A 21521-nucleotide genomic window follows, 5' to 3' on the forward strand; every position below is an offset into this window, starting at 1 on the left:
TAACCACCAGACCACCAGGGAATTCCATATTTAATCCTCACCACCAGCCCAATAGCCCAGGAGCATCACTATGCCCTTTATACAGACAAGGCAACTGAGATTTAGAGACATCAAGGGGCTTGGGTAAGTCACAAAGCAGGTAAGGAACTGACAGAGGGTCTGTGGCAAGGTGTTTGCAGAAGAAGAGGAAGAACATACTGACTTCATGCAACTTCCTCTGTGGGTCAGCCTCCCCCAGCTCGTCCACCACATCCTCCCCTTGGCCTGCGTCTCTGCAGCAGCCCCATGTCTCCTGCCCCTGTCCTTTATCATCAGCTGCTGCCAGCTTTGCCACACCTCCTCCCCGACCTTTGCTCCTGGCTTGTTTTTTCCTCTGGCCCCGGGAACCTTGGGTTCACTTTCACTCACCGCCTGTCCTTGCCGAGAGCCTCACCATGTGCACCGGAAAGTGTGCCCGCTTCGTGGGGCTGTCTCTCATCCCCCTCTCCCTGATCTGCATCGTGGCCAACGCCCTCCTGCTGGTGCCCAACGGGCAGACCACCTGGACCAAGGACCACCTCAGCTTGCAAGTCTGGCTCATGGCTGGCTTTGTTGGTGGGGGCCTGATGGTGAGAGGGCTGGCCGGGGCACACAGGCCATGGGAGGGGGCACCACTCTCTGGGGTCCTGACCAGGAGCGGGAGGGAGGAGAGGAAAGGATGGCGGTGGCTTGATGGGGACCGGGAGCCCGCCCAGCCTGCCCCCAAATGCTAAGCACTGCGTAGGGTTGCTGCTCAACCCCAGGGTCCTGAGTTGAATGTCTGAGGGGAACGAGAATGAAGGAGCCTCACTGCTCTCAACTGTTCCCTCCTGGGTAGGGAGTATGTCCTTCCAGCCCCTTCCTGTCCCCACTGCTGAGCAGATGCTGGGAACATCTCATGATAAGGGTTGAGACAGAAGGAACAGCTGGTTCCCTGGGAGGTTATCGGGTTAAGATAATAATGGGCTCAGTGTGTGTGTGGGGGGGTGGGGCGGTTTACAGTGATAGTATAGTGTCTGGAGCCAAGTAGTGATGTCGCAGATCAGTCATTCTACCTATCAGCTCAGTGTCAGCTCCTCCACCTCCCTGTCCAACATTTCTGGATGCCCACCACGCGCTGGGCACTAATGATAAACTCAGAACCTAGGTCAGTGTGGTGGAGAAGGGGTCCCCGTTGCTTGCTGGAGACGAGGACCTGTCAGGAGAAGTGGGGGAAGGGGAGACACAGACTTCTTAACCCCTATTTGCCAACCCCTCCCTGTGTAAGGGAACTTTTTTGTTTGTGCTCTGCATGGCATGCGGGGTCTTAGTTCCTCGACCAGGGATTGAACCCGTGCTCCCTGTAGTGGAAGCACAGAGTCTTAACCACTGGACCACCAGGGAAGCTCCAAGGGGACCTTTTCGGACTGTCAAGTGAGTTTAACATCTTTATGGCCTGAAGGCAAAAGATTTATCCCCCACACTGTTCCTCACGTCTCAGGAGGGCTGACTGATGAAATTCTCTAGGGGAATGCTTTATCTTTGTCTCTTTCGCTGACCACAGCTCCGTTCGCTAAATGGGGAACACCTCTTCTCTTTTATACAACAATCCCCTCTTACCAGGGCTTCCCTGTTGGCACAGATGATAAAGAATCCGCCCGAAATGAGGGAGACCTGGGTTTGGAATATCCCCTGGAGAAGAGCCTGGCAACCCACTCCAGTATTCTTGCCTGGAGAATTCCCATGGACAGAGGAGCATGAGGGGCTACAGTCCGTAGGTCACAAAGAGTCGGACGTGACTGAGCGACTAAGCACCCCTCTCACCCTCTGCCCTGGGGCCTTTTCTCCTACTCTCCCTCTCGCATGGATTTATGGCAGTTGGACTCCACTCCATACCTCTGATCTCAACCCTCTCCAAGACATCACACTCCTCCCAGCCCTACTCACTCACTCCCTGTCACATCACACCCCTTTGCCAGCCCAAACCAACACCACCTCCCCACAATCTCACCAGCCTGCTTCTGGGAAGCAGGTGAGATCAGCGGTGGGCAGAGGCCAGAGCATCTACACCCCCGAAAAAGCACAGTGAGGAATCTGAATTTTATTATAAGTGCACAGTAAACTACTGAAGGACTTTTTAGCTTTTTAAAAGTCATACAGATAACTTCCCAGATTTTTAATATACAGTTCAGTGAATTTTTATAGAGGGGACACACTTATTTTCTGGGCACTTAGATCAAGATCTGGGTCATTACAAGAATCCCAGACAGGCCTTCCACCAGGCCCTACTCCACACTGCCAAGGGCCCCACTATCCTGACTTCTACCCCAGAGGTTAGATTTGTCTGTTTAGCACTTTATATAAATGGAATCCTACATCCTGGACACTTTTGTTCTGACTTCTTCAGATTAAAATTACATATGTTTGTGAGTTTCATCCATATTAGTACACAATGCTGTAGTTTATTCTTTCTTATGCATTTCATTGTGTAAATATTACCACAGTTTATTTAAACATTCTACTGTTGACAGATATTTGGATAGTTCCAAACTTGGATTTATTCCAAATAATGTTCTCTAAACATTCCTGCAAATGTCTTTAGGTGAATGTATGTTTGCATGTCTATTGGATAGACGACCTACAGAATAAAACTGCTGAGTCTTAAGGTATGCAAATATTCAGTGCTAATAGATATCACCAAAGAGTTGTCTGAAGTACTTATAACAATTGTATTCCCATCAGTAAAGTATGAGAGTTCTAATTGCTCCATATCCTGTTGGATATGGCTGGCTGCTGGGTGGACAGTGGACAGTAGGAGGTCAGCAGTGGCTGCAGGAAGACCAACTGAGGTCACTACAGTTGTCCAGGAGAGATAACAGTGGCTTGGACGAGTCCAGTGGCCATGCAGATGGAGAAAAGTAAACAGACCCAAGCTATAAACTCAGTGCTCCCTCCTGCTTCTTCAGTTACCTCTTTTCATTGAGACAAAGAGAGAGCAGAGAGTGAGACAGAGGAGCTCAGAGAACAAAAGGAAACAAATACTTTGGCTAAAAAAGCAAAAATTAGGGACTTCCTTGGTGGTCCAGTGACTAAGACTCTGTGCTCTCAAAGCATGGGGCCCAGGTTCAATCCCCAGTCAGGGAGCTAAATCCCATATGCCACAACTAAAGAGTTCACATGCTGCAGCTAAAGATCCTGCATGCTGCAAGTAAGACCTGGCATGCATGCTAAGTCACTCAGTCTTGTCCGACTCTTCATAACCCTATGGACTGTAGCCCACCAGGCTCCTCTGTCCATAGGGTTCTCCAGGCAAGAATACTGGAGTGGCTTGCCAGGCCCTCCTCCAGGGGATCTTCCAGATTCAGGGGTTAAACCCATGTCTCTTACAGTCTCCTGCATTGACAGGCAGGTTCTTTACCACCTGGGAAGCCCAAGACTTGGTGCAGCCAAGTAAATAAATACACAAACTTTAAAAAAAATCACAAACAAGGAAGTTATTTGAAGTTGGTAAATCCAAAAGATAAATCCAGGTGTCTCTGGGTTCAAGAGCCTCCAAGTAAGTGATATAACTGGACAGGCTAAGCAAGGGGGCTAGCTCTGGCCCCAGACCTGCCATGAGACAAGGAAGAGGGAAGAGGGTCTAGAGGAAAGTTCACCCAACTCTGCAGGCGTTTCTGTAAAGTTGCTGCGAATGATGTAATGGAACTAAAGCTCTCAGCCTCTCCCTTGGAGAAGACCCAAATGTTGCCTTATTGGTGTGAGATGATCAAGGAAAACAGGGAGGCAAAGATCCAGACACCTGCAGAATTATAGAGATGGGAGATAAGCAAAGAACCTGGTTGGGTGCAACAAAGCTAAGGCTGAAGCCAAAGAGAGGGCGCCTCAGACACCTTCATAGAGTTCAGTTTTGTCAGGCGACTCTTTGAGGAGACTCTCAGGGATTGGATCAGGGAAAAGATCAATTGAAAGCTAAGTTTAATCTGGTGGTAGCAGGACTTCCCTGGTGGTCCAGTGGCTAAGACTCCACTCCCAATGCAGGGGAAGCGGGTTTGATCCCTGCTGGGATCAAGCTGAAACTAAAGATTCTGCATGTGGCAGCAAAGATCAAAGATCCGTTTGCTGAAACTAAGACCCATTACAGTCAAAAAAAAAAAAAAAAAGAACCTGGTAATAGCAATGTAGGATTGAGTATGGGCACAGGGCAAGAGATATGGAAACTCGATAGGGAGAACAAGCACATCCTTCTTGTGGGAGGTGACTGGGGACGGACTGGGTGGAATAAAGGACTGACAGATTCAAGAGCCACTGAAGGACTTGAGGTCTGGCTCGGTATGGAGGATTCAAGTTTCAGGACTGGGTGACCTGGAGGATATTTCCACTGATGGAGACAAGAAAGCCAAAGGGAGATGAATTTTGGGGGGAATAAACTGTGAAGTCAGTATGAGGTTGGATGAACTTGAGTTAAAACCAAGACATACAAATGAACAGACCCTTCAGGCAATCAGATCTGAATTTGAAGGTATTGATTTAGGAGACAACTATTGTTAGAAGAAGCAGCTGACACTCTGGGAGGGGGTGGGCTCTCTGAGGAAGAACACAGGAGAAAGACAGGGTTGTATCTTGAGAATTCTCACCCTTCCCATCAGAGTCTTCACGTACATACTCCTCCACCCTCCATCATAATCCCAGTTCACCAGACACTCCAACACCACTATTCCTTCCTGCTGCCAAGAGACTTCATACTTATTGACCATTTATTCTGAGTTAGTCTTCACATTAAGTCAACCTGTTATTTCATTAAATCCTGACAACAGCCATGGGAGGCACGCAGACCCATTTTACAAAGGACAAAACTGAGACCCAGAGAGATGAATCAATTCATGGAGTGTGAAATGAGCACAAGTTTGGCATTAAACCCAGGCTTCCTGATCCCCATTCACTTGGGCACCTACTATATACCGAGATTTATGGGGGATATAAGGATACTGGGGCCCTACCCTCCTGGAGGCTACAATCTGGACAGAGATAAGTAGGCACATAAATACAGATAAACTTAAAGCAGAGCCCAACAGTGTTGCAGGAGAAGTAGAGATAAGGTCTCCCTATAGTTCAAAGGCATCACAGGAAGCTTCCAGGAGGAGGTAAGCAATCATGCCAAGTTGGGGACTTGCGGGCCTTGCCATTACATCAACTGTCCTCCAATAGGTACTTTGTCCGGGAATTTCCGCCGTCCGGGCCGGGGGCAAAGGCTGTTGCGGTGCAGGCTGCTGTGGAAATCGCTGCAGGGTAAGATCCAAATTAAGATGGGGCTCAAGGGACTTTCTTGGTGGTCTAGTGGTTAAGACTCTGTGCTCCTAACACAGGGGGCCCTGGTTTGATCCCTGGTGGGGGGGAATAGGATCCCACATGCCATAGGACGCAACTTTAAAAAACTAGTAAATTTTTAAAATAATAATAATAAAGACAGGATTCAGCTTAGGTCTTTGAACCGGTCTTTGAAGAACCACATCTAAAGCCATGGTCCCTCTACTGAATTCCCATTTTCATGAGCACATCTCACCCCTCCCTCGCACCGACAAATATTAGGCTTCAGTGGGCCTGACCAGAGGGGACTACAACCCCCTGGAAACTCCATGGCCACCGCCTCTTAGGATTAAGCGGAACTCCAGGCCCGGGGTTTGACGGGAAGTGTATTTTTAACGACACTGGAACAGATGGGGGGCGGGGGCGGGGCCAGGCGCGGTTTGCCCACGAGTAGGTAGGGGACGGTCCAACACACCTCTGCTCGCACTGTGCATGTAGATGCTGCGCTCAGTCTTCTGCTCAGCCATCGGGTTGCTTGGCGCCATCTACTGCCTCTCGGTCTCGGGAACCGGGCTCCGAATTGGACCACAGTGCTTAATGAACGGCTCCTGGGATTACCACTTCCAAGACACCGCGTAAGGCTCAGCCTGTATTCGCGGCCCTGCCCCATTCTCTGTCTCTGCCCACCTGCCTTTCCCACGTGGACCAGGGAACCTAGGCCGGACTCGGCTTCGAGACAGCTTCCTCCACGTGGGCCAGACGAGCTCTGTGCATATCCCCCTCGGCGCCTGCGCGGGGCGGGACGCCGGGGCGGCGGGGGCGCGCTCCGCGCGACCTCCGGCTCTCGCGTGACCCTGCCCCACCCGCAGAGGCTCTTACCTGCTCAACCGCACGCAATGGAACTTGTGCGTGGAGCCGCCCGATGTGGTCCTCTGGAACGTGACGCTCTTCTCGCTGCTGGTGGCCGCATCGTGCCTGGAGATCTTGCTCTGTGGGGTGCAGCTGGTGAACGCGTCCATTGGTGTCCTCTGTGGCGATTGCAGGAAGAAGCAGGTGGGACGGTGTGGGATGGGGCTGGCAAGGAAACCTATTTGCTCCCTGGCTGTGTCCGGTCCTCACTTTGTCTTTTCCGCAGGGCTCCTCTCAGTGAGGCTCCATCCACCTGGTCCGTCGCTCCTGGATACCCACCTGGCCTGCCCCCACCCTGGAATAAACTATTTAGAGTATTTATAGTTCTCTTCTGCGTCTCAGACTGTGCCCTTACACAAGGAGTGTCGGAAGGCCTCCAGGTACACCGTTGTTTGGGGCTCTTACACCTTGCTTACTATTTTCTTAATAAATAGTTACTGAGCTGTTGGTGCGCTGAAAGTACTGTATAAACAAGACAGGCAAGTTCCGTGCTCTTAAAGAATTTAACATTCCAGGGGTTAGAAGATGGGCAACTTTTAAAAGAGGCAGTAGATTATTACAGTTGGTTGTAAGCACTTTTTAAAAACACGGAGGTAATGGGGATAGGTATTGACTGACGCATGACCTTTTTCAAAAGACAAAGTCCAAGAAAGAAAAATTGGACCTGAAATCTAGTGGATGGGCTAATCATCTGGACTGTTGGGAGAGTCCAGGCAGAGAGGGCAGCAAGGACAAGGACACTTAATAGGACTCAATATACAGAAAAGCCACAGTTTGAGTTTTGTAGGGGGAAGAAAAGGAAACATATGGAAAAGACAGGCTTCCCAGGTGGCTCAGTGGTAAAGAATCTGCCTGCCAAAGCAGATGTGGGGTCTATCCCTGGATTGGAAAGATCTCCTGGGGGAGGAAATGGCCACCCACTCCAGTATTCTTGCCTGAGAAATCCCCTGGACAGAGGAGCCTGGCGGGCTACAGCCCATGGGGTCATAGAGTCGGACTCCACTGAGTGACTGAGCCGGGATGCATGGAAAAGACATGTTAGTCTCCTAAGTTCTAGAAAGTCAAACCTTAAGACAATATAGCAAAAAAAAAAAAAAAGACAATATAGCATTGTCACTTAATTTGGGGTCAGTGGTGGTTCAGAAAGGAAATAACCTGGGCTCTTAATGGGATGACATGTTTGCAGAGGCTGTCAGAAAAGCAAGGACTTCCTCAATCTGTAAGCAAAATCTGTTTAAGTGCATTTGTTTCTTTTTTTCCCCCTGAACTATGGATCGGTAACTTTCAGTAGCTTGCCCTAGACTTCTGAGTGTGCTTAGTCGCTCATTCGTGTCTGGCTCTTTGCGACCCTATGGACTGTAGCCCACCAGGCTCCTCTGTCCATGGGAATTCTCCAGGTAAGAATACTGGAGTGGGTTGCCAGGCCCTCCTCCAGGGGATCTTCCCAACCCAGGGATGGAACCCAGGTCTCCCGCATTGCAGGCGGATTCTTTACTGTCAGAGCCAGACTTCTGAGACCAACCCCTAATTCGGCCTGGCCCAATGCCAGCTTAAGAGGAACACGGGGCCACGCAGTTTCCCATCCCCCATCCCTAAAACAAGCCAGACCAAAGCCAAGACAGAGAAGTTTTAATAGCAGAGGTGGGATGAGGCTTGGGGCTGGGAGAGGACAGCGATGGTATCAATTGAGGCAGCAGAGAAAGCGCGCGTCGTTGATGGCGGTGTCGTCGCGGAGGCCTTGAGGTTGCTGGATCTTGGTCTGCAAGCCGCATATGCCTTTAGGACAAGGCTCACTCCAGTCTCCGAAGTCTCCCCAGGTCAGGCCCGGCCCCTGAAGCTCCGTGCCGTCAGAGCAGAGGAAGCGCACGTTGTTCGCAGCTGTGTTGTCCCCGAAGGTCAAGGGTGCCTCCACGCGAAGCGAGAAAGCCACCAGGAAGCCGCCGACGGGACACCACAGCGGCTCACTCCACCGTCCCCAACTGCGGGGGAAGCGAAGACGCATTGGCTCCGCGGCGCCCCCTACCCACCTCCAGCCCGACCCAGGCCTCAGGGGCTTCCCCGCCAGGTGCTCAGTCACCTGACCTCCACCGAGATGCGAGGGGGGTGGGGTGGGAGGGGGCGGTCTCCCACCCGCTTCCCAGGTCTAAACCTCCTGGAGGAACCTGCTCGTCGGAGTGGGAGGGGATGTGTGTAACCAAGGGTAAGGGGCATACCCCGACCCTAGGGGATCCTCGGCCCCTACCCCCCACCTTCCAGACTGGGACTCCACCACATGCGCGTTGAGATCCGCTTGCCCACGCGTGCAGTGCAGCCGGATCCCGTTCAGGGCCGTGTCGTCGCCAGGAATGCCTTGCGGAGGCTCCACCTGGGCGACGGACGACAAATCAGAAGACTGCCACCCTCGGCTCTGGGGTCCCCTCCGAGACCCAGGCATGAGTCCCTACCTTGAGCGAGAACCCACTGGCGAAGAATCCGTCAGCACACATCTCGAGCCAGGCCCAGTCGCCCCAGGGGCCCCCGTTGGTCACCTCGATGACTGACATGTAGCCATCTGCTCCTGCGTACCCCAAGCAAGTGGCCCGCAGTAGCAGCAGCAGCAGAGGCAGCTTGGCTCCTGCTCCTAGCTCCATCCCGCAGCCTTCGAGAGCCCAGGCTCCTTAGCAGGCTTAAAAGCAGTCTTTGCTTTTAAGAGGGCTCGGATTGCGGAAGGGCCACCCGGATTAAGTGAAATTCAAAACTAATCCGATCCAGTCTGGAAGCCTACAGATTTGACTCTCAGCCCAGCTCCAGAGGAGGAGGGGCAGCAAGAATCCACGAGTTTGAAAAACCACCCACTTAACACAACGTTAACAAACTTTAAACCAAGAATCATGGTTCGCGTTTTGCAGGCATATTTTATTTAATCCACAAAACAATTTTAGGCGGTGGAAATTACCCTTCCTATTCTGCAGATGAAGGAACTGGGGCTGCAAAATGGCAATTTGCCTAAGGTCACAGGCAGCAAACTGGGGAACGTTCCAGCATTGGGAAATGAGGAACCCAAGGCTAGGGATGGAAGTGATGGCTCCAGAATCCCAGGGGACAGGGACCCCAGGGACCTCCAGGATGTGAGAGAGCATCAGAGTGAGACAGGATAAGAAAGAATCCATGGACTATGGGAGCTAGGAAGCATCGTGTGAGTGGTTGGAGTCCTGCCTCCTTGAGAATCTGGGACACCTCTCTCCCTCAAAAGAAACTGTACACAGAGACAGGGAAGAAGTCTAATAAGTTTAGGGATAGGTGACTGAGGACCGAGATGCTATTTATTCCATTTCTTCCTCTATCCTTTCCCTCAATGTTTTCCCCCTATGACCACAAGGGGGACTCCTAATTTGAAAAAACAAACCAAAAAAAAAAAAAAAAAAGACAAAACTGCTCAGGTTTGTTGTGGGGAGTAGTGAAAAATGAAAGAAAGTGAAGTCACTCAGTCGTGTCTGACTCTTCGGGACCCCATAGACTGTCGCCTACCAGGCTCCTCGATCCATGGGATTTTCCAGGCAAAAGTACTGGAGTGGGTTGCCATTTCCTTCTCCAGGGGATCTTCCTGGAGATCAGGTCTCCTGCACTGCAGGCAGATGCATTACAGTCTAAGCCACCAGTGGGGAGTAGTACCAACCCTCATTGGCCTGCCCCTCACGCACATTCCTGTGCTTTATTCAATACATACTTATTTAGAAACAATGTGTTGTATCTCAGGTAATATTCTAAATTCTGTAAATAGAGTGAAGTAAAGCGAAGTTGCTCAGTCGTGTCCAACTCTTTGCCACCCCATGGACTGTAGCCTACCAGGCTCCTCCCATGGGATTTTCCAGGCAAGAGCACTGGAGTGGGTTGCCATTTTCTTCTTCAGAGGATCTTCCCCACCCAGGGATCGAATCCCGGTCTCCCGCATTGTAGGCAGACGCTTTACTGACTGAGTCACCAGGGAAGTGTAGCAAACATGAAAAGTCTCCTGTCTTCATCAGAGCTCACATCCCAGTTGGAGAGACAGATGATAAATTCTTCAATGCACCTGGAGCTCTGTAGAGGCACATTTCTATTCCTGGGGCCTAGTACAGGGTCTGGCATATGGAGGTATTTATAAAGGTTGGTTTGACTGAGGAATCATTTTGGAGGTTTAAAGAATTAAATGTAAAAGGAGACAGCCTAAAGTATATAATTGAGACATCAAGCTTCCAGTTCAAGACAAGGTCTCCTGAGGATAGAATGGGGCTTCCCAGGTGGTGCTAGTGGTAAAGAACCTGCCTGCCAATGCAGAAGACATAAGAGATGCAGGTTCGATCTGGGGGTTGGGAAGATCCCCTGGAGGAGGGCCTGGCAACCCACTCCAGTATTCTTGCCTGGAGAATCCCCATGGACAGAGGAGCCTGGTGGGCTACAGTCCATCATGTCACAAAGAGCCAGACAAGACTGAAGTGACTTAGCACACATGCACAAGGATAGGATAATTTAGAAGTGGGTGTTTCCTGGGTCTCAGATTCCCCATGCTTGAACTTAAAAAGTAAGATTTATGGAGCAACTGTGGTAAGCTTTTCCATTTACAGTGTTTGCACATATGATATCATTTAATCCTCACATGAGGTCTTGCAAAAGAACCTATTATTATCCTCAATTTACAGTGGAGGAACTCAAGGCCAGAGTCAGCTTAAGGCCCACCATTGTTCCGTGGGGGACCTGCTTCTGACCTCAGCCTCTCTTCACAGTACCCAGGCTGCCTCTTACTACCATCCAGCCTTCAGGGAAGGAAAATCTAAGAGACGTGTCACTGCTACCGAATCCCCTAAATTCTCTTCATTCCAGTCCCTCACCCCTCTGATGCTGCCCTCTGGGGCAAAGGGCACAGGAGAAGGGGCCTTGGTAGGTTAATTATTAACTCTTTGCACCTCAGGCACCGCGGCTTCTCTCCCCTCCCGGAGGCGGAGGGACAAAGCCCGGCTAGCAGCTGGCAAGGGGGCGGTGGTCCCTGCCGCAGCCATGGGGGTCGCACTGCCGCGGCAGATACCGCGGCGCTGGCTGCACAGCGCAATTCCTCTTGGTGTCTTCGCGCTACTGCTTGTTTATCTCTGGGCTCGGAACCTTCGTGAGTAGCCCGTTCTCTCACCTGCTCTGGGAGGAACCGGGGAATCCAGGCCCTGGGGAACTAAGGCCTCACCTCAAGCCCTCACCGCTCTGTCCCGCCTCCCCCTCTCAGGCTGCGGATCTGGGACGCAGTCCTGCATTGCGGACGGGCCGCCGCCTTTCCAGGTACGCTACCGGCAGGGCTGGAACTGGGAGCTCCTGACAGGGTCCTGAGCAGGGGGAAGCGGACCAGTCTGAGGATCTGATGCAGGGCAGGCCCTCCTCCTACTCTCCCCTCTCCCGTCGGAAGCTGAGAGTCCAGCCAGAGGAACACCAGCTAGATCTAAGGAATAATTTCTTCAGAGCTCAACTGGGCTGCCTGGCGAGGCCAGCGAGCTAGGGGTTCTGCTCCCATCTCGATGCCCTCAAATCTAACCTGCAGGTCCAGCAACAGTCGGGACCCCTGGAGGGCCCGGAATGGGAAGAGCCTCAGTGTCTGGGCCCCCAGGGGATGCTGGGCCGTATGATGAGGCTGTTCCGCGCCAGTCTGAACCCGGAAGGGGACGTGGAATTGTCACGGTACCTGGCAGGATGGAGGGAGTTAGTCAGGTGAGTGATCTTTCTCCTCCCATCCAGTCCCCGCCTCTTGGTGGCTCCATCGCCCTCTCTCAAACCTTCCTTCCCTTCCCACCATCACACACACACACAGGTTCCTAACTCCCCTCGGCTCCATCTTCGCCTTCGCCACAAGGGAGGCCTCCGCCAAAGTGACAGCCCTCGAAGCCTTGGTGCACGGCCCAGAGGCCGCGCACTACACGTCCCTGGGGACGATGGTGGCGTGGGAGCGGCCCGAGATCGCCCCACCGCCCTCAGCCAAGGCTTCGGGCTCGGTAACGATGCTCTTGCTGCACCGTGCGCTACGCTGGTCCCAGCTCTGCCTCCACCGGGTGGCGATCGGGATGCTCGGAGGCCCGGACGCCGGCATTCAGTGCAGCGACGCTTATGGTACGGCTCTGGCCCCGCATCACTCCTGGCTCGTCCGTCAGGCAGCCCACCTCGCATTCCTCGCTTTCCCGGGTCGCGGCCGCTTACTCGAGGTGATGTGTCCCGGAGCCAGAGAGACGGAGGCGAGGGCCGCGTTGGCCCGGGCCGCGGGCACCCTGGAGGACGTCTACAACCGTACCCAGGGATTATTGGCCGAGCGCGGCTTGCTCGAGCTGGCCTGATGCCTGCTGGCGAAAGGAAAGACTCACACCGGGAAGGCGTCGGTACAGCTGGCGTTGAGCCCTAGACTGGCCTCTCGGGGCCAGGGGCGTGGTCACCACATAACCCGCCTCCGTGGTGACGTCACCAACCCGGCGTGGGTAGGGTTTTAGCTTCCGCTATCTGCAATCTCCCGGAGGAGGGAGAACAGTGGGGAATAAAAACAGTGGGGCTATTCTCTGATGGCCGTCGATTTAGGGCGTTTTGTGCGATGATGGCAGGCGCTTAAGGGAAATAGGAAAAATAGATGCGGGAAGATGAAGATGTGTTATTCCTATTCCCCGCCGCCGAGAGACTCGCTACCCCTGACCTGTCTCAGTCATTCCTACAGCTTCACTTGTCCACTACATGCCACGTCTCCAGTCCAGACCTGTCCCCTGAGCTCCAGCCCCCGTAAAGCCAACTCTTTCCCGGACATCTCCATAGACACCGCAAATGCAACACATCCTACACGGATCCAGTCACCTCCTCCCAGAACCGCACCTCTTCTTATGTTTCCTATCTCAATAAATGACACCCTTTCCCGTCAGCTACCCAAGGCTAAAACCTGTGCGTCTTGACTCACGTCAAGCAGGCGCCAGCTCAATAATGTTCGTTTGTGGACTCCAGTGAACAAAGTTATACACTGATAACTCCCAAATTATAACTCCAACCCACTTTCCCCTGGATTCCAGAATACTGTGTATACTCGTCCTTATTCCACATCTCCATGTGGATTTCAACTAGACATAGCAAACTTAACAAGTCCAAAACGGAGCTTCCGATATCCTCTCCTCCTAAAATGCTCCATAGTCCTCACTACCTCAGTAAATGACAATTCCATTCTGCTGCATCCTTAAGCTAAAAAACCTTGTGGTCATCCAGACTCTGGTTTGTTTCATCATACCCACCTCAATCCGTCAAATTCTATTTCTTACTATCTTCACTGCTAGGACTTCCCTTGTGGCTCAGATGGTAAAGCATCTGCCTACAACGTGGGAGACCCAGGTTTGATCCCTGGGTCAGGAAGATCCTTTGGAGAAGGAAATGGCAACCCACTCCAGTACTCTTGCCTGGAAAATCCCATGGACAGAGGAGTGTAGTAGGCTACAGTCCATGGGGTGGCAAAGAGTCGGACACGACTGAGCGACTTCACTTCACTTCATCTCCACTGCTACCCACCTATCAAGTCACTTTTATCTATCACTTGGATTGTTGCAATAGCCTTCTGTTTCTCTCTCCCATACTTTGCTTCCCTATGGCATATTTTCAATAGAGAAGCCACAGTGATCTTTAAAATGTAGAGCATATCATGTCACTTCCCTGCTCAACATTTTCCAATGGTTTCCTATTGCACTTAGATTAAAACTTTTAAAAACTAAGCAGAAGATTTTCTGGATCATATATTCAGTTGAGAAGGATGAAAACTTCCTCAAAAGTCCTCTGTGATCTGATTGCACTAGCCAAACTGACCACCTCAGTATCTATTGACTGTGTCAGGCAGGGGTTTCCCTGGTGGCTCAGTGGTAAAGAATCTGCCTACCAATGTAGGATTTTCGGGTTCAATCCCTGGGCTGGTAAGATCCTCTGGAGAAGGAAATGGCAACCCATTACAGTAGTCTTGCCTGGGAAATCCCATGGACAGAGGAGCCTGGAGTGCTGTAGTCCTTGGGGGTTGCAAAAGTCAAACACAACTTAGCGACTAAACAACAACAACAATATGTCAGGCAAGATCCTGCCTCAGGACCATTGTACTTGCTCTTCTCTCTGTCCAGAATGCTTTTCCCCAATATATACAAATGACTTCCCTCCTTTCTTTTGGTCTTTATTTACATGTCTCCTGAGTGAAACCTGCCTTGATTATTCTTTCTAAAATTTCAACACACACACACACTTCCTATCTCCCTTCCTTGCTTTGTTTTTCTTCTTAGTATAATTCACTATCTAACATACTATATATTGTACTTTTTTTTGTCTACCCCCCATAGAAAGTTTCATGGGGCTAGGAATTTGTCTACTTTGTTCCCGGATATACTTTCAGTGCCTCAAATGTTGTCTGGCATCTAGCAGACATTCAACAGCTCTTTGATGAATGAATGTATGAGGAAGCACTAAAAATAGTTCAGTTGATTGCAGTCAAGAGTGTCAAAAAGAAAAAAAAAAAAGAGTGTCAAAAAGAAAAGAGGGGATAGCACAACAATGTAAGTGTACTTAATGCTATTGAATTGTGCACCAAAAATGGTTAAAATGCTAAATTTTATATTATTTATATTTTACAACAAAAAATATTAAAAGAGATGTGATTCCAGTCAGGTGGGCAGGAGCAAGTTCACAAAGGCCCTTATAAACTATTATAGAGATGGGAGACTGTATCTTGAGAGTTAATTTTAAGGGAGGGTGTGTCAGGGTCATATTTTCAATTCAAATCCCAGCTCCAGCTGAAGTATGTAGAAATAGTATGGCAAGTTCATAGGAGGATCACTCCACACAATAACAGTCAAATATATATTCTTCTTAAGCACACATGCAACCCCAGAGTAGACCATAGACTAGGCCACAAGAGTCTCAAAATATTTTTAAAGGTTGAAGACACAAAATCTTCTCCAACTAAGCTGAAATGAAATTAGAAATCAATAGTAAAAGGAAATTCAAAAAATTCACAAATATGTGGAAAGTAAAAAAGCACACTTTTAACCAAACACTAGGGCACAGAAGAAATCACCAGGAAAATACTTTTTCTCCCCCACTCCAAGAAAAATACTTTTGAGACTAGGGAAAGTGAAAACAAAGCACACCAAAACTTCGGATGTAGCATAAAAAGTGCTCAGAAGAAAATGTGTAGGTATATATACCTATATTAAAAATGAAGGGGGGAAAAATGAAGGGGACTTCCCTGGTGGTCCAGTGGCTAAGAGTCTATGCTTGGGGCGTGGGGGGCTGGGGGTGGGGAGGGGGGCTGGTTTCCATCCCTAATCAGGGAACAAGATCCTGTATGCCACAACTAAGACCCAGTGCAGCCAAATTACAAGTAAATAGCACAGGGAGTATCCTTAATATCTTGTAATAGTCTATGATGGGGGGGGGGGGAATATATATATATATTTAACTTAATTACTTTGCTATACACCTGAAACTAAAACAATATTGTAAATCAACTATACTTCAATTTTTTAAAAAGTTTGATGTTGGGAGTCCCCTAGTGGCTTAGTGGTTAGCATTTGGGGCTTTCACTGCTGTGAACTCTAGTCAGGGAACTGAGATCCTGCAAATCACGAGGTGCAGCCAATACATAAATAAGTTTAAAATCCTATTTTTAAAAGTTTTGATGTTTTGCTCATGAAAAAGACAAAACGAAACAAAAGCCCTCTTAAATTAATAACTCAACAGTTTAAGAAAAAAAGATAATCCAACTTTAAAACGGACAAAGCACTTTCCAAAAAGATATGTAAATAGTCATTCAGCACATGAAAATGTGCTCAATGTTACACAAGCTATCACTTCACACCTTCTAAGAGAGCTAAAGTTAAACATGCTCAGTAACGATTAGGAAGTGGAGAAATCGGAATCCTCCTTCACGGCTAATGGGAATGTAAAACGAGGCAGCTGCTGTGCAAAAGCTGTAAGTTCCTTAAAATGCTAAACAAAAAGTTACTACATGACTCAGCAATTTCATTCCTACTATATACTCCTAGGTATATAACTAAGAGAAATGAAAACATAGTGCCGTCACTCTAAACCGGAGATGCACAAGTCTATCATGAAGGTTCTTTGATCCGCAATTCCGATCAGATTTATCAGTCCAGCCCGAACCGAGAGGAAAGTAGTCTTTCCACACGGTTTGCGGGTTTTTCTGTTGAGCTTTTTTTGGTTCGTGTGCCAGCCACGCTGCCATCAAGCGCTCCCTGTCGCAAAAGAACTTTCCCCATGCATTTCTTTTCCCTTCTGCCGTCAGCCAGAAGTCCTCAGAGCACGACTTAGGAGAGTGACAGAGCGCTTTACGACAGTTGCTTTGCGGCAATACCGGAGGAGGAAGATGGCGGCCACCTTAGTAGCAGCTGGGGGAACCAGGCCGGCACCAGCTTGGGGGCCTGAGGCTATTGCCCCCGACTGGGAGAACCGGGAAGTTTCCACAGGGGTAAGGAAGAACTCGGGATTCAGGAGATATGCGCAAGGCTTGAAGAGATAGAAGGATAACGCTGGAGTGGGTTGGGAGAACTGAAGGGGCGGGAGGAGAGAGGTGGTCTGTGCGATGCGCTCAGGCAGGGGGAAAGGTATCTTAAGGATGCAGGAGTGATGCGGTGAGAGGTGGAAGGTAGGCTGAAGCGTGGGATTCTGGAATCTTGCAGGACGAAAGCTTAAGGCCAGGGTGCCTTTGGGAATTTGAGGATTGGAATTCTGATACCCAGCGGGGTTATTGAGACTCCCCTCCCCCCGCCCATGAGATTTGATGATGGTTTGGTAGCGCACGACTGAACTCGTACTTTGGGGACTGGATAGACGGATCCTTGAGGTTTGTGTGTGCTGGAGAATATGGAGAGGCCGACTCACCCCTTTATCCTTTTTCCCAGACCACTATCATGGCTGTGCAATTTGATGGGGGCGTGGTTCTAGGAGCCGACTCCAGAACAACCACTGGGTGAGCTCAGGACAGCTATGTGAAAGATCTTCCCATCTTTCCCTTCCTTCCTTCCTTCCTTGCCTGCCAGTCCATCCTTACCCTCCTTGGGCTGCTGTGGGAACGGAGATTTTTCACCTCCTCGGAGATCAGGATTTGTTCCATCTTTTACTGCTTTGTAGTTCTCTCAACCTTTTGGTGAAATTCTTGCAAAAGTTTGTTTTCCAGCCTGTTTCAGTTTAGATGAAGACTGATCGGGAATACTGGAATTCCTATTGAGGTAGTGGATAGTGAAAGATGGAAGTGGGAGACAGGTGGGCTCCTTCCCTCACTATTCTGCCATCCTGCAGGTCGTACATTGCCAATCGAGTGACTGACAAGCTGACCCCTATTCACGACCGTATTTTCTGCTGCCGCTCAGGCTCAGCAGCTGATACCCAAGCAGTAGCTGATGCAGTCACTTATCAGCTTGGTTTCCACAGGTACTTGTGGGCAGGGGAAGAGCAAGTGTCTGAAAGGAATTGGGACCTGAGGGGCTGAATGGTCTGATACTGTCTTTCCTATGACTGTATTCATCATCTAGCATTGAGCTGAATGAGCCTCCACTGGTGCACACAGCGGCCAGCCTCTTTAAGGAGATGTGTTACCGATACCGAGAAGACCTGATGGCAGGAATCATCATTGCCGGCTGGGACCCCCAAGAAGGGGGACAGGTCAGACACCACCACCCCCAGAACACTGGAGCCATGCCTTTCGGTCTCTCCCCACCCCAGCCATTTTCTAGTTTTTTCCGGTCTCTACATCACTTACTATTAACTCTTCATAGACCACTCCCACAATGGACAGGTAAATGTATATGTACAAATGATGACATTCTTCTCTCTCCATCTGGTAGGTGTACTCGGTGCCCATGGGGGGTATGATGGTACGACAGCCCTTTGCCATTGGGGGCTCCGGGAGCTCCTATATCTATGGCTATGTGGATGCTACCTACCGGGAAGGCATGACCAAGGAAGAATGCCTGCAGTTCACTGCCAATGGTGAGAATTTGGGCTCCTGGGTCTCTGAGCTTAAATCTTCCTACCCAAGCCAGGTCAACATTCCTCTTCCCTTGCCATGATCCCAGCATCTGACTGTGATCCTAAGTTTCTTCTCTTAACCTAATTTTCTTCTTTTATCAGCTCTCGCTTTGGCAATGGAGCGGGACGGCTCCAGTGGAGGGGTGATCCGCCTGGCAGCCATTGCAGAACCAGGGGTAGAGCGGCAGGTACTTCTGGGAGACCAGATTCCTAAATTCACCATTGCCACTTTACCACCTCTCTGAATCCTGAGATCCTAAGATATAATGAGACACCCCATACATACCCCATTCAAAGTTTAATAAACAGTTCATCAGTGAGAATCTGTGTGCTTTGGGGTTCTTTCCTTGACCTCAAACATGAGCTTGTCTGGCCCATTCCTGTTTGTATAAATCACTGCCCTGAGGGAGCTGGAATGGACCCTTCTCCAGGCCATCATCCCCCACACTTTCTTTACCATATCCAGGCCCTTGTGACAGGAGTGTGGTTTATATGGGGGCTTTCCACAGATGTTCCACTCCCCTTGCTATTCAAGCCCAAGGTGGAACTCAAAATTCTGATGGATACTGGAGTCACCTCCCCTCAGCCTGCCCCCTGGGAGGCTACCTGCTGTGAGGCCAGAAGGATTCCACATCTCCAATCCAGGCTCATGGTCCCCTGTCTTCACACTCACCTCTGTCACCTCGTAAGAAGCAGCAGTGTGACTTCTTTGGCTTTTGGGTGGAAGGTGGACCTTGATGCAAATGGAGTTTAAGATTTATGTCGTAGTGGGAGAGAGCGGCCACTGGGAGTGCTGTGGGTCAGTGCCAGCAACCACCTTTCCTTTGGGAGGGTGATGGGAAGTCAGCTTTCAGTCCCTCAGATGGGAAACCGGGAGTGAACTCTGGCCCCTGTAAAACTGGCTGGACCCAGAGACCTCAGTGGTGCTCATTGACAGAGACCGACAGCCTTCCCTCATCTGCTTCTCCAGTCAGTGGCTAAGGGAACTGTGAAAGCCGCGTTTGGAAACCTGGTTCTAGAATGTAATCCTGCCGTGGGGAGTTCCCTAGCAGTCCCATGAGTTAGGAACTAAGATCCCACAGGTCAAGCGGCATGGCCAAAAAAACAAAAGCAAACAAAAAAACACAATCCTGCCCTGGAAGATTTCAGGGGGTACAGAGGAAGCTTCCTAAGGATATGGTGAGGTCCTGGATTAAGTGAAGAATCTCTGACCCCAAACATGTGTATCTCAAGCTTAAAATAACCACTGCAGAAGTTTTGATTTTCTGCAAAACCTGTTCTCCCGGTCTTCCCTGTCTCAAAGCATCTTTGATTCCTCTTTCCCTTATACTCCACAACCCTGCAAACTCCATCCCTCCACAGAAAGGCCTTTCCTAACTGAATTTTAAGAAACACCACCAACCCTTTTCTCACATTATCGGTTTATTTTCTTCACAGCAGTACATTTCAGTGTCTCCTATTACCATGCTGATTTATTATCTGCCTCCCCCTACCAGAAAGCAAATTCAGTGAGAAGAGAATTCTTTGTGCTTGAGTGACTGATATATTTTCAATACCTGGCAGGGAGTGGACATTTGATATTTATCAAACGAAAATGCTCCCTAACCCAATCTGCTGTCCTGCCTACCCACTGACCGCTCCAAACTGGTCTCACCACCTTCAGCTCTGAAGCTTGGTTTCAGAAAACCTACTTCCCGCTGGGCATACCTGGGCTCTGCTGGAGATCAGGTGCCTCCTGTTTCCCACTCCTGTGTCCTCCCTCCCACCCTGCTGCACTTCCCCCCTCAGCCCCATCACACAGGCTTGGTGTCATGGTCCCCATCTCCTTTCCAAAACACACCACACACACACACACAATACTCAGAAGCAACTCTCCATGTATTTAATAAGAAGGTCATGAGGGTCCTGAGGGAAGGGCCTTGGGCTCAGATGAGAAGGTGGGGAAGGAAGGTTGCCAAGGCCTGGAGGTGTAGCCCCCGGTTCCCCGCATCAGATGGTGGAGTCGTTGGCTGATGCTACATCATGCAGCTGGTGGCGGAAGGAGAGCCGGGCCTTCCTGCTGAAGTAAGCACCAGACCCTAGGGATGGTATCCCTCCCTCGGCGGCAATGGGGGCTACAGCTGGGCTGCTGTCTGGATCTGGAGGGGCAGCTGGATCCAGGCCTAAAAGGGACAGTGGAGGGGGAAGATGGGCACAGGGGATCAGGAGGAGGAAAAGAGGCCAGGGAAAATGGCTGGGGACTTGGCAAGGTGAGTGTCACCAGCATCAGATGGTGAAAGGGAGAGGGGAAGCTGGTGGCAGGGTGGGCTTCCTTGGCCCTCGAACTGTGCGCTGGCCCAAGAGGCCACGCTCAGAAGGGCGCCTGCGCTTGGTGTCATGCTCTGCTCTCGCTGTCTTGAAATTCTTAATAATTTTTTTAATAAGGGGGGGTCCCACTTCTCCACTTTATACTGGGGCCTGCAAAGTGCTTAGCCAGTCCTGTGTGGAAGCGATAGACCCACCTCCCACCCAGGAAAAGAGATCATCCTTTCCCTCCCCTGGTCTGAGCATTTGCCTTTCTCTCCAGCACAGTCTGTCTGTCTGACTGCAGCCCGCCTTTTCCTCTGTTGCCCCCATACCTGCTCCTCCATCAGTCCTTCGCTGTCTCCGGCACCCACACCATGGGAAACACCATGCCCCCTTCAGACCCATCGCAACAACGGAGAAGATGGAGATGCTGAGAATGGCCAGGAGGGCCCCAGGAGGGGTGTGGTTTCCAAGCCCCTCCACTGTAGGCAAAACTACCACTTAGCCTCAGACTGCCTGGTGATTATCGGCGCCAGGAGATGCAAGGGAGGAGGGAAGGGGTGGGGGAATCCCCCACTCAAACACCTCTCCTTTTGTGCCCCCTTAATTTGGGGGTTGTCTCTGATCTCCATGGAGAAGCAGAAGACTGAGAGGGGAGGTAGGGTAGAGACAGACACATACGTGCCAGGACAGACAGGCACAGTGAAAATTCATTACAGTAATGCCAGACAACTTTGTGGCAGGCTGGACCCTGCTGGGGATTCATTTGTATTTCACAATGAGATTAATTTCTATTTAGAATGCCCAAGATGTAAAATTTGAAAGAATAGTTTATATTTTCAGAACAAGAAAGTTTATCAGTCAGGAAAATGTTTACATTCTCATTAAACGGTCCAGTAGCTCTTGTCCCCTCTTATGAAAATAGTCCCAATTGATTAATTATCCCATGCCAGGTAGATTCTAGGGACTTTTACACATTATCTCATCTGATT

The 21521-nt window shown here is 50.2% G+C and overlaps 5 protein-coding genes across 5 annotated transcripts; 3 read left to right on the top strand and 2 right to left on the bottom strand.

Moving 5' to 3' along the window:
• The first annotated feature begins 254 nt into the window (after positions 1-254).
• On the top strand, positions 255-6527 carry TM4SF5 (transmembrane 4 L six family member 5). Its single transcript, XM_043476633.1, has 5 exons — positions 255-608; positions 5203-5283; positions 5800-5936; positions 6171-6354; positions 6437-6527. Exons 1-5 carry the CDS (start codon positions 435-437, stop codon positions 6449-6451), a joined length of 591 nt encoding a protein of 196 aa, XP_043332568.1. The 5' UTR covers positions 255-434; the 3' UTR covers positions 6452-6527.
• Positions 6528-7822: 1295 nt separating this feature from the next.
• On the bottom strand, positions 7823-8980 carry VMO1 (vitelline membrane outer layer 1 homolog). Its single transcript, XM_043476671.1, has 3 exons — positions 8655-8980; positions 8460-8575; positions 7823-8189 (listed from the first exon to the last, which is right to left on the bottom strand). The coding sequence occupies exons 1-3, from the start codon at positions 8838-8840 to the stop codon at positions 7892-7894; spliced, it is 600 nt and encodes a 199-aa protein (XP_043332606.1). The 5' UTR covers positions 8841-8980; the 3' UTR covers positions 7823-7891.
• A 2213-nt stretch (positions 8981-11193) lies between these two features.
• GLTPD2 (glycolipid transfer protein domain containing 2) lies at positions 11194-12548 on the top strand. The gene is made up of 4 exons (XM_043476645.1): positions 11194-11329; positions 11441-11493; positions 11750-11916; positions 12017-12548. The coding sequence occupies exons 1-4, from the start codon at positions 11224-11226 to the stop codon at positions 12531-12533; spliced, it is 843 nt and encodes a 280-aa protein (XP_043332580.1). The 5' UTR covers positions 11194-11223; the 3' UTR covers positions 12534-12548.
• A 3980-nt stretch (positions 12549-16528) lies between these two features.
• PSMB6 (proteasome 20S subunit beta 6) lies at positions 16529-18566 on the top strand. Its single transcript, XM_043476657.1, has 6 exons — positions 16529-16684; positions 17118-17185; positions 17515-17646; positions 17748-17877; positions 18060-18204; positions 18346-18566. Exons 1-6 carry the CDS (start codon positions 16583-16585, stop codon positions 18486-18488), a joined length of 720 nt encoding a protein of 239 aa, XP_043332592.1. The 5' UTR covers positions 16529-16582; the 3' UTR covers positions 18489-18566.
• A 1537-nt stretch (positions 18567-20103) lies between these two features.
• LOC122446488 (uncharacterized protein C17orf114-like) lies at positions 20104-20955 on the bottom strand. The gene is made up of 2 exons (XM_043476823.1): positions 20862-20955; positions 20104-20405 (listed from the first exon to the last, which is right to left on the bottom strand). The coding sequence occupies exons 1-2, from the start codon at positions 20932-20934 to the stop codon at positions 20233-20235; spliced, it is 246 nt and encodes an 81-aa protein (XP_043332758.1). The 5' UTR covers positions 20935-20955; the 3' UTR covers positions 20104-20232.
• Between the last annotated feature and the right edge of the window lie 566 nt (positions 20956-21521).

Source organism: Cervus canadensis, chromosome 1 (assembly GCF_019320065.1).
Source record: "Cervus canadensis isolate Bull #8, Minnesota chromosome 1, ASM1932006v1, whole genome shotgun sequence".
Taxonomy (NCBI): Eukaryota; Metazoa; Chordata; class Mammalia; order Artiodactyla; family Cervidae; genus Cervus; species Cervus canadensis.

Coding starts and splice junctions, on each gene's coding strand:
- TM4SF5 (XM_043476633.1), top strand. CDS start 435: ATGTGCACCGGAAAGTGTGCCCGCTTCGTGGGGCTGTCTCTCATCCCC. Junction 609..5,202: donor TTGTTGGTGGGGGCCTGATG/GTGAGAGGGCTG, acceptor GTCCTCCAATAG/GTACTTTGTCCGGGAATTTC. Junction 5,937..6,170: donor TACCACTTCCAAGACACCGC/GTAAGGCTCAGC, acceptor CCCCACCCGCAG/AGGCTCTTACCTGCTCAACC.
- VMO1 (XM_043476671.1), bottom strand. CDS start 8,840: ATGGAGCTAGGAGCAGGAGCCAAGCTGCCTCTGCTGCTGCTGCTACTG. Junction 8,576..8,654: donor CCAGTGGGTTCTCGCTCAAG/GTAGGGACTCAT, acceptor TCCGTCGCCCAG/GTGGAGCCTCCGCAAGGCAT. Junction 8,190..8,459: donor GTGGAGTCCCAGTCTGGAAG/GTGGGGGGTAGG, acceptor CTTCCCCCGCAG/TTGGGGACGGTGGAGTGAGC.
- LOC122446488 (XM_043476823.1), bottom strand. CDS start 20,934: ATGGGTCTGAAGGGGGCATGGTGTTTCCCATGGTGTGGGTGCCGGAGA. Junction 20,406..20,861: donor AAGGACTGATGGAGGAGCAG/GTATGGGGGCAA, acceptor TGTCCCTTTTAG/GCCTGGATCCAGCTGCCCCT.
- PSMB6 (XM_043476657.1), top strand. CDS start 16,583: ATGGCGGCCACCTTAGTAGCAGCTGGGGGAACCAGGCCGGCACCAGCT. Junction 16,685..17,117: donor ACCGGGAAGTTTCCACAGGG/GTAAGGAAGAAC, acceptor CCTTTTTCCCAG/ACCACTATCATGGCTGTGCA. Junction 17,186..17,514: donor GACTCCAGAACAACCACTGG/GTGAGCTCAGGA, acceptor GCCATCCTGCAG/GTCGTACATTGCCAATCGAG.
- GLTPD2 (XM_043476645.1), top strand. CDS start 11,224: ATGGGGGTCGCACTGCCGCGGCAGATACCGCGGCGCTGGCTGCACAGC. Junction 11,330..11,440: donor TCTCTGGGCTCGGAACCTTC/GTGAGTAGCCCG, acceptor TCCCCCTCTCAG/GCTGCGGATCTGGGACGCAG. Junction 11,494..11,749: donor ACGGGCCGCCGCCTTTCCAG/GTACGCTACCGG, acceptor TCTAACCTGCAG/GTCCAGCAACAGTCGGGACC.